Source organism: Grammomys surdaster, unplaced genomic scaffold (genome assembly GCF_004785775.1).
Source record: "Grammomys surdaster isolate TR1022 unplaced genomic scaffold, NIH_TR_1.0 332681, whole genome shotgun sequence".
Classification (NCBI taxonomy): domain Eukaryota; kingdom Metazoa; phylum Chordata; class Mammalia; order Rodentia; family Muridae; genus Grammomys; species Grammomys surdaster.
This window is the reverse complement of record NW_021627899.1, coordinates 3,287-14,789: the sequence shown is the minus strand read 5'-3', so window position 1 is coordinate 14,789 and position 11,503 is coordinate 3,287. Positions and strand designations below refer to the sequence as shown.

The 11,503-nt window shown below is 43.6% G+C and overlaps 1 protein-coding gene across 1 annotated transcript; it reads right to left on the bottom strand.

The window, feature by feature from the left end:
• Nucleotides 1-208: 208 nt before the first annotated feature.
• Nucleotides 209-2,037, bottom strand: LOC114616609 (DNA repair endonuclease XPF-like; the record flags this gene model as incomplete). Its single annotated transcript, XM_028762037.1, has 2 exons — nucleotides 1,831-2,037; nucleotides 209-389 (listed from the first exon to the last, which is right to left on the bottom strand). Coding segments are annotated over exons 1-2 (388 nt in total), but the record flags the coding sequence as incomplete, so codon positions are not given.
• Nucleotides 2,038-11,503: the final 9,466 nt, after the last annotated feature.

The following is an 11,503-nucleotide window of genomic DNA, read 5'->3' as shown; positions in this document are numbered from 1 at the left end:
TAGCTAAATCATAGAGCCTCAGTCCTAAGTGACATGTAGCCGCACGTATTTATGTCATAAATATTTGCTGAACCTCTGTAATTGTCAGGTAGTTTGTCAACAGCTTAACTACAACATTGAGTAACAAAAGCAGAGCGTTTAGCAGAGGAGATAGACAAAAATAAAAATGTTCACATTGTATGTAATAAGGAAGATTTCAAATTCTTACCAGTTATTAAATCTGAAGGTATTCTACCTGTCAAGAAATCAACCACGAGTATTCGACTTGTTGCAAATATAATGCCACCCTGCGTGTAGACTTCATAGCGACTGGTACTTGCGATTTCATTTGTCACTCGTCGAGGGAGGTGTTCAATTCCTTCAATCTTCAACTGATTGATAAAATATTCCTAAATCAAATTAAACTCATTAGTAAGCTGCTTAGTACAGGGCAGGGCACTTTTAAAATAGATTACAGAGATTTAAAATGATGTCTCCATTCTCAGAACTCTTGAACATCACAGAGAATATGTAAACCAAGTTATTCTTTTATACCAGCCAATCAGGTCACTTTAATTAAGGTTTTGTTTTATAAGGTTAAGCTGTGCTTTGGAGTTTACATTAAGAAATAATTGTGCTTCATTCATTATTTCCATTACAACACCAAGCCACACAACCTGTTAAAACCTTGGTTAAAAGTTTTCTACTACCTAGAAACTACTTCCGGCCAAATCCAGGCGAGACAGGGATTCCTCTCTGCAGACAACGCTTTAGACTGTTAGGTCAGTATTGATGCTTCCTAGAGAGACCACAGAATGTCCATGGGTCCAATGGCCCATTAATCTGTCAGTCTAATGCCACTTTTCTGGGCATCTTACATCGCACGAGGTCCCATGTCAAGCGTTGGAGATTCCTAGGGGACTCCAACAGGGCCTCAGCCTTGAAAGGAGTTGTCGGTGACTCTTCTCAGCTGACATTCTCTTCCTGGCCACTACACCTAGGGGATCATCAGATGTATCATGCCAGGCTATGTCCCCATCTCAACATCCCCAGCAAGACACGTCTCATTCCATTGTCCTTGGGATCGCCTGTTCTCCTTGACTCTGATTAAAGGCTCCCTTAGCTTTAACTTCCTGTCTTCTCCCCCTCACCTCCCACTACCTTATTTCCCTAGTCCCTCTTCTTTTGTAAAGCCTCAAGATCTCCTTTTTCACTTTCTAATCACTCTCAGAGACCCTGACATCCGCAACATTGATCTTTTAGGGACCACACTCTGTTCCCCAAATACTCTTAATGTCCAACTTCAAACTCAGACACTATTCCTACCCAGATTCTGATACCTTCTTTCCTTTGGAATGCAATCCAATCTACTCCTCCTCTACCTCAATGTGTAGCCAGCCTAGTCCCCCCTCTCTTTTTCAGTGTTAGGGAGTGTGTGGGACCCTTATTCTCAGTGCCCTCAAACTGTGTCTGGGCCCTGTATCGCCCTCAAGGACCTCTAGTCAATGCTCTCTCATGTCAACTGAGGAACCCACGAATTCCTCGGGATGCGTTCCACACTTGGCAGCGTCATCTCGCAGTGTCAGAGGCCTGGATCGCCTTCAAGGACCCTCACTCAATGTTCTCCCATGTCGTGGCAGCCACTGGGACTTCCCTGGGTTCCCTTCCCTCCTTTGCAGCGACTTGGAACTGTGTAGGTGCCTTGCATCTCCCCCTGGGATCTTAATTCATTCCCTTTTGTGCCCTGTTTGAGACTTGCATGGGTTAGGGGTCCCTGCAACCGTTCCTGCCGCGCGGATCTCCGCTCGGATGTTTCCCAAACCCTCGGGTCCACCCGTCCCGCGGTCGCACCTCCTCGGCTGGCTGCGTGTTGAGCACCAGCACCAGGCAGGCCGGGTGGCAGTGAAGCCGCAGGAAATGGTAAAGGAGCCGGTCGGCGCCGAGCCCGCGGGCGCACACCACCAACCCGTCGCTGTCGAGCAGTTCCAGCACCTGCTGCCTCTCGTACTCCAACAGTGGCGCCATACTGTGGCGTCCGCCCGGCAGGCCCCGCTTCATGGGCGCCCTTCCGGGACCGCGGCGGCACGGTGACGGAAAGAGCCGAGTCGAGCCGAACGCTGGCCGAACGCAGGGGAGAGACGCCAAGGCCGAGGGAGCGCAGAACCAGGTAGGCAGCTGAGAGTAGGCCGGATGTAGCCGAAGGGAGCCGAGTTCAAGAGAGCCAACCGATTGTAGCCGAAGAAGAGTCAAGGCGGGGACAAGTGTGGCCCGAAAGTGCCCGAGCCACAGGGCAGGTCTAGCCGAACTCAGCCGAGAGGCGCCGAAAGCTTTAGCGCGCGAAGAGGCATCTAGATTCAGACGGCAACTGGGGGGCGTCGGGGTTCCCCATCCTTTGGTTCTCTAGGCTTAGACATAAACTAACAAAATGCAAAAGAGGAGTCTAATCCGGGTAATCCTCCAATACCGACAGTTCAGAATGTTAGCTGTCAGTATTCCAAGTGCACCCAGAATCGACACCGTTTTCCTAGAGTCCAGGTTTAGTCTTTACTTTTGTCCCTGCCCCGCCTTGAAAATTTTGAATAAGCATAATATCTTATGAGTTTCAGTTTCTTGTTTGCAAAGGTCTTGACTATAGTAAGCTGTTTTACAAAGCCGCAGTCAGGTACCAGTTGCAGCTGCGTTCTACCTGCCACTAGAGGGACATCTTGGGTCGCGTTTGTAACTACCTAAAAAACCCCAGGTAAGCAATCTAGGACACATTCTCTGTCAGAGTCCCCCATTCCCCTTTATTTTCAGCCCATAAGAAATACAAATGAAAGCAAAATATGATTGTTCCATTACTTAGGAATAACCACGGTTAACAATGGGAAATCCATACTTTTTAGTGCCCCCTACCCCTTGCCGCTGTTCAATTTTTGCACACGCTTTATCTATATGAAATAATAAACGACCAAGATTCGAAACCCGAGTTTTGATTCATCCAGGTGGGACAGGCTATCCCACATGCTGAGGTAAATTAAAGGGTAGCCTGAGCTACCCATGGGGATCCCCCAGCACAAGTATAAAGAGTGCTGGGATATAACCTAGTAGAAGATCCGGAGTCTGTCACTAATTTCCCCCAAACCTCTGATGTAATAATCTTTTAAAGTCGTTTATGTGGCTGGGTTTTCTGTAATGAGGAGGCATATGCTTGTCTAGTTACTTACTTGAGAACATTTAATTCCTCCCACTCCTCCCCAGCAACGTTGTACATAGCATTTCACTAGCTGTGTTTATTTACAAGTTCACCCAAACCCCAAGATACATTTCTGGAAGTGGATGATTAGTGGGAGAAAAAGGACACATTTATTTGAGTTTGTACAACCTTCATTACGTTGTCTTCTAGTCTGCTAATCTCCCTTCACTTCAGCCGCCTGTAAGTGGATCTGCTTTCTCTCCCTCCTCTGCTTCCTCCAGCATTTTCCTCACGTTTAGTCATAATGAAAACAGCATATAATGATTCCTGAGTCTTCTGAAGTGGACAGAGATACCTGCAGAAGCTTTCCATGCTGCTCTTGGGAGCCAGGAGACAATGCCTGTAATTCAGCAAGCAGGCTATGTAATCAGACAAGGCCACAGAGCTGGCTGGTATGTTTCTTAGAGTTAGTTCAGGGTACAGTAAATAGTCATTCAGCACACATTCAGAGGTGGGTGCATGGTTGACAGTGCTGATCTTTACACCCCATCCCTCCCAGGCTGTGGCAGGCAGAATAATGCAACTCAAAGATGCCCACACTGAATTCCTAGAACCTACTATTTTTCATGGCAAAGGAGACTTCATAGATGTGATTAAACTCTTGAGATGGAGAAATGATATTGAATTATCCAGGTGTGCCCAATATAATCATAAAGGTGTGCTTAGGGACAAAGGGGAGGCAGGGGACTTAGCTTCAAAGGGGACTGTGAAAGGGAAACTGAGGTCAGACTGAGGTAGAAAGGGCCAGGAACACAACCTCAAGGAGCCAAGGAACACCTGGATTCTCCCTTGGAAAGTCACGAAGTATCCCAGCCACTGCCAACAACCCATTGTGCATTTCTGGTGCCTAGATCTGGAAGACATTGCATTTGTGTTATTTTAAACCCCTGGGTTTGTGGTGCTTTGTCTCAGCAATAGTGGGAAAGGGATGCACAGTCTTTTCTTATTTTGACTACACTGAACTTTGAAGATGAAGTTCTTGGCCTATCAAAACAAACAAACAAGCAAACTATAGCTAGGACCATGCCAGGGAGCACTTATTTTAGAAGGTCAAGGTTTATTGAAAGGTCAAGCATACACAGAGTGACAGGTATAGCTCAGTGAAGAAAGTGCTTACTGTGGAAGTGAAGGCGCCTGTGTGTGACACCTAGAATCCAGGTGAGAGGTTGCAGGGAGACTGGAGCTCTGCTGGGAGGCAGTGACAGTCCCTGGGGCTTGCTGTCCAGGCCAGTGAGAGAGCCTGTCTCTAACACAAGGTGGTTGTCATGACCGCTCAGCTGGTAGAGACATTTGTCGTCTAAGCCTGCTGACCTGAGCGTGAGCTTGGGAGTTACCATGCTGGAGGAGAGAACTGACTCCTGAAAGTTGTTCTCGGACTTCCACATGTGTGCTATAGCTCACACCTTTTGTAAATAAATGCATGTAATTAGAAAAAATAACCAATGTGGACAGTGACTGAGAATTGACACTCAAAGTTGACCTCTGGTTTCCACATGTATGTGCACACAGTACATATACATGAACATATGGGTGAGTTCATACATGCACACACAATAGCCATAGAGAAGTATAACTATGCATGAAATATTCTCTCTTCCAGTGAATGTCAATTGAGCATACAATGTGTCAGGTTCTGTACCAAGTGCTAGGGTCTTATCAGGGAGCAAAGCAGGCAAAACCCTTGTCTTATGTCCGTTCTTCTAGGGAGCTAGTGTGTGAAGAAGTCTGTTGATTCTCTTATTATGTGAACTGTGGACATTCCTAATTGTCCAATCACAAGAGAGTGCTTGAAAAACTTTCATGCAGCTGTAGTAAGCAGGCTATCAGAGAGCTATGAAAACCTGGTGTGGGAGAGACCAGTGTCTAATATATACCATATATATATATATATATATATATATATATATATATATATATATTGAAGAAAGAGAAAGTTGTAAAGCAAGAGTGGACAGCATGGCCCTGCTTGTCTAAAATATCAGTAGTATTCCACAGGACTGAATGGGAAGGGCTGGAAAGAAATGAAATCTTTGGGAATTAAGGCAGGAGGTCAGCATCACCTGTGAACTTTACATTTTCTGTTTATTCCCCTCTATTCTGTCTGACTTTGCTCCCTTGTACTTTCACTGCCTTTATAGTAAAAATGAAAAAAGAAACTCCCCAGCTACTGTGTAAGCACTTCATTGGTACCAAAACCTGTTGACCTAGGAAGTCTAGAATTAGTATGCACGTGGTGAGTGACAGCTAGTGTGTCAGGTTGGCACCTGACAGAGGACCTTTGCACACTTTGACCAATCGGATCTGCAGTTCATCTTTGTCCCTCCATAAAAGTTTTCAACTTAAGTTTCTTTCCCTCTGATAGCCTCACAGTTCCCCAAGCCTTTGTTTCTTAGTCGCTTCCCCCTCCTCCCTCTCCTCCTCCTCTGTTCCCCTCTCCCATCCCTTACCCTTTCTTTCTCTCATCCTTCTTCCTTTTTCCTCCCTCTTCCCTTTCCTCTCCAGTCCCTCTACTTCTCCTTTGCCCTTCCTTTTCTGCAGCCTTGCCTCTCCCTCTCTTCCTTCTGATGAACAGATTCACCTTTATTTTGCCTTTGAGGACACAGGCAGGTCCTCAGTGGCCTGTCACATAAGGCCACCAATGAGCTTAAGCATCATTTTTTTTTCTTGTGTACACCAGTCTCATCACAACTGCCAGAGGCCACTGACATCTCTCTCAGCATGTAGTCCTTTACACTATAGGCAGCCATCCTTTGGTATCCCTGAGGGATTGGCTTCTGCCTCCCTCCCCTGACACTGCCTTAAATATGCAAATGCTCAAGTCTGCTATGCTGGGGACAGATCACATGCTTGCCAAGCATGTGCAAAGCCCTGGGGTTTATTTCCTGCCACAGTGCAAAATTGTGAACTGGAAATGGTATAGTCTTCACATAGAACCCACAGAGTCTTACACAGTTTTGAACTATCTATCACTGGAGACTTGTGATGTCTAACACAATGCACAGGCTATATAAACATTTGCTGTGGCACATTGTTTGGGAGGAATATTTTGACAAGAGAAAGTTTATTTATGTTCAGGATAGTTGCAATTCTTTCCAGTATATCCTGCCTGTGATGGGTTGGATGCATGGATGTGCAGCTTACAGATACAGAGAGGTGTCACACCAAAAGCTCATTAAATCGAGACCCTAAACCCAATGCTGAGGGTTCAGGCATGATCACTCCAGGAGAAGATGCTAACCAAATATTTTAATTTTGTTTCTGTTGCTATGATAAAACATCCTATCGAAAAGCAACCTAGGGAAAAAAGAGTTTATTATAGGCACAGTTTCAGGCTGCAGCCCACCACTGTGGGGAAGCTAAGCCAGGAACTCAGTTACATCACAGAGTAGGAGCAGAGAGTAGCTAATGCATGCCTGCTTATTTGTCTGCTTGCTTGTTATACCCAGCTTAATTTCTTGACTCACAGAACCCTGACTAGGGAATGGTGTCACCCACAGTGAGCTTGTTTTTTCCACATCAATGAACTTAATTAAGACCAACCTCCCATGTAAATCCACAGGCCAGCCCAGTGTAGATAATCCTTCTCGGAGACTCTTGTCCCCGGTGAATCTAGATTTAGGATGTTCATACGTTGGTGTTTGTGCCAAGTTGACAATTAACATTAAACATAACACACAATAATATGAATATGAATAATCGGGTGCAATAAGGTACTCGAGCATCCAGAGTGCGTGCTAAGGGCTCTTCTGGTCTGGTTGTCTACTGTGGTTGGTCTGAGAAGGGAGTATTTGAGCACAGCTCTGAGGCCTGGCTAAATAGGGAAGGAGACAAAAACATGTCTTGGGTAGACGAACCAGAAGTAGAAATTCTCTGAGACATAAAGGAGACCAACTAGGGGGCAATCACTGGCTCGCCTGATTTTAGGGCCAGGTCACCATGGGGCTTTGTAGTGTTTACAGAAGTGGTTTAAGGGCTCAGTTGGGGGTGTGGGGTGCTTTTAGCACCAGATGAATGTTGGGTGATGGCTGGGACATGACTTGATTCTTTGTAGATTGATCTTCATCAGACTCCTCTGTTGGGCATGGGTAGGAAATAATGATGACAGATATAAAACCAAAGCTTTGTGAGACACCTACTATGTGTTAGACAGGAGACTAAGCGCATTCCCTCATTTCTCTGCAAAGGTGGGGAGAATAAGACTCAGAGATAGTAAGTAAGTCTAAGTCTACTTGGCTAAGCATGGAGCACAGAGCCTAGGGTGCCTCTCTACCTGTGATCCACCCTTTCCAACTTGCTGCCCAGATGTCTGACTTAAATCAATGGTCTATGAGACTTGAACTTGAGACATTTGGGTTGTTTTCATCCTTTTCTTGCTTAAGCATCCCTCTATCATTAAGACAGAGTGTTTTTGGATCAACACATCATGACTAGAGTTAGATTTTTATGTTCACTGATATTTACAAGACTTTTAATAAAGATTTATTTTACATGTATATTTTGCCTGCACTATGTGTGTACAATGTCCAAGGATGTGGGTGCTGGGGACTGAAGCTGATTCCTCTGCAGCAAATAAATTCTCTAAACTGCTGAGGGATACCTGCAGTACCACGGTGCCATAGGACTTTTATATAGCGACACTTGCATAGAGATTGTGTCTTATTAACCCAACAGCATTTGTAAATGTTTAAAATAATTTAAAAACTGTCTTTAGATTATGTTTTTAAGAGATTGTATTTTCAGACAGTGATAGAGATAAGTATATATAAATTATATATAAAAATATAACAGAAATAGGGACTAGAGAAATAGCTATATGTTTATATATCATGGTTCTGTTATAGTAGCCAAGCTTGTCTACAATGGGAGGGAGGAGACTCAGCAATGTATATCATGTTAATTCTCTGTAGAGAAAGTCACCTGTGCACTGATCAGTATCCACTGAGAGGAGACACTGTATTTGATAACTAATCACCACTAAGAGGTAGAAGGAATTTTCTTATTAATTCTATTTAATTTAATCATTAAATCTATTTAAGAGGATTAAATATGCATGATAAATATACACAATAGAGTTTTATTCAACTACAAAGAAGAATGTAATTTTGACATTTATAGGGAAATGTATAAAACTGGAGATCATCATGTTAAACAAAATAAAACACCTAGAAAACTAAATATTACATTTCTGTCATATTAAAAATCTAGGGGAAAATAAGTAAAAATAGAAGGGGACTACTTGGGAGGGATGCAGGAAGTGTGGGGACAATTGCAGTCTAATGTGCTATGGCTGAAGCCCAGTGTGTGCATGTGAAAGTAAACAAGACAGAAGGCAATGCTTGTGTGTTAGCTGGGTATCCAGAGAAACTGGTAATAAATTGTACATATTCATGGATATTCATTGTAGGAAATTGGTTTACTAAAGTGGTCAATGAATCTCAAGATTGGAGAGAGGAGGCCATAGGCTGGAGACCAACATCCTAGACGGATGGCCAGACAAAGCAGGAAGAATAATAAGATCAAATGGGGCCTGCTCACATTGAGGATTTAAAAAAAAGATTTACATGGTTTACATGGTTAAATGTTAGAAACACTCACAGAAAGAAATCAAGGAAACAACACCCTTCATAGCAGCCTCAAATAATATATAATATCTTGGGGTAACTCTAGCCAAGCAAGTGAAAGACTGTATGATTAAAAACTCCAAGTTTTTGGAGAAGCTTTGGAGAAGATATCAAAAGATGGAAAGATCTTTCATGCCATAGATCAGAAGGATTAACATAGTAAAATAGCTATCCTACCAAAAGCAATCTACAGATTCAGTACAATCTCCATAAAAATTTTAACACAATTCTTAACAGACCTAGAAAGGACAATTTTCAACTTTATATGGAAAACTGAAAAAAAAAACCCTAGGATACCTAAAATAATCTGTAACAATAAAAGAACTACTGGAGGTATCACCATCCCCGATTGCAAGTTGTACTATAGAGCAATAGTAATAAAACCAATAAAATGGTATTAGCTTATGTACAGACATGTTGAAAACTGAAAACAGTTCAATGGAATCGAACTGAAGATCAAGACATAAATTCACATACCTATTTTTTTATTAAAAATAAAAATGGACACCTGATTTTTTTTCTGATTTTTTTTATTAAAAAAAATCCAACAGTTCAGAAATACACACTGGAAAAAAAAAGAAAGCAACTTCAACAAATGATGCCTGTCTAACTGGATGTTGGCATGTAGAAAAATGCAAATAGATCCATATCTATCTCCCTGCAGAAAACTCAAGTCCAAGTGGATCAAAGACCTCAACATCAAACCAGATTCACTGAACCTGATAGAAGAGAAAGTGGGGAAATCCTGAATCACATAGCATAGGAGACAACTTTCTGAACAGGACACCAATAGTGAAGGCACTAAGATCAACAGTTGATAAATAGGACCTCATGAAACTGAAGGCAAAGGACACCATCAATCAAAGAGACAACCCATGGAATGGGAAAAATTTTTTACCATCCCCAGATCTGACAGAGAGGACTGTTCTCCCTAATATATAAAGAACTCAAGAAACTAGACATGAACAAACCAAATAATCCAGTTAAAAAGTGGGGTACAGATCTCAACAGAGAATTCTGAACAGAGGAATTTCAATGGTTGAGAAACACTTAAATGTTCAACATCCTTAGCCATTAGGGAAGTGCAAACCAAAACAACTCTGAGATTCCTTCTTACATATGTCAGGATGGTTAAGATCAAAAACTCAAGAGATAGCACATGCTGGCGAGGATGTGGAACAAGGGGGACATTCCTCCATTACTGGTGGGAGTGTAAAGTTGCACGGCTACTTTGGGAATCAATATGGCAATTTCTCAGAAAATTGGGAATCCACTGACCTCAAGACCCAGTGCTACCTGGCCCTGGTGGCAGAGCACTCCTGAGATGACTCCAGACACCAGAGACACTGGGCACCACTATGCAAGTGAGTGTGGAGAGATGGGAGAGAAAGAGAAGCTGAAGGATGTGTCCACATAATGAAGAGAGGCTGAACAACTGCAGTATTGATAGTGTAGCAGAAACTAGAGGCCTCAAGCCAAACCAATGACTCATTGCAATAAACATTTGCAAGTAAAGCTGTGTGGACAAAAGGGTGGGCTGTGGACACATCACGACACACTACAGCTTCCACAACAAGATTTTATTTTCTTTTGGGGGGGTTGCAAGGGCAGAAGGTGGGTATGAAGGGATGAAGAGGTGAGTGGGATTGGGGTTCATGATGGAAAAATCACTAAGAATCTGTAAAAAAGTTAAAAAAAATCCAGCTTACCACTCCTGGGCATATACCCAAAGGACATTTCACTCAACTATGCTCACAGTAGCTTTTTAAATACGTCCCAGAAACTGGGAACAACCTAGATGGCGCTTCAACTAGAGAGTGGATAAAGAACATGTGGCATATTTACACAATGGAGTATTACTCAGCTGTGAAAAAAAATAACATCATGAAATTAGTACATGAATGGATGGAACTAGATAGTGTCCCCAGTGAAGTGTCCCAGACCCAGGAAGATAAGCATGGTGTGCACTCCCATGTAAAGTGGCTGTAAAGTAAAGGATAGCCCTGCTACCGTCCACAGACCTAGAGAGGCTAAGTACAACGAGGGGTTAGGGGGATGTAAGGATCTCCCTGGGAGGGGAAATAGAATAGATTTAATGGGTGGACTGTGGTGGGTGGGGATCTAGTGGGGAGGCATGGAAAGGGAATACTGGGAAAGACAAGTGGAGTTTTGAGGGTGAGCTCAGAGAGTCCTTTGGAAAAGGGGGAGAAAGCTTTGGAGGAACCAGAGGAACAGAGACAGGACAAAAGCACAGCTCACAGAATCAACTGACTAGGGCTCATGGGGGCTTACAGAGGCCAGCAAGCCAGTATGAGTCTGACCTCCATCTTCTGCATATATATTCCCGCTGAGCAGCTTGGTCTTGTGGGAATGCAAGCAGTGGGGGCAGAGACTGTCTCTGACTCTTTTGCCTGCTCATCCTCCTTCTCCTACAGGGCTGCCTTGTGCAGCCTTGAGGTGATGGCACATGCCTGGACTTCTGTAGCTTGTTATGCTGGGCTTGGTTGATGTCCCTGGGAGGCCTGCTCCTTGCTGAGGGGAGGCAGAGCAGGGGTGGGAGTGGGGTAAGACTTAGGGGAGTGGTGAGGTGGGGAGAATGACTGAGGAGTGGAAGGAGGAGAAACTGCATCAGGGATGTAAAATATGAGAGAAGAATTTAAAAAAAAGG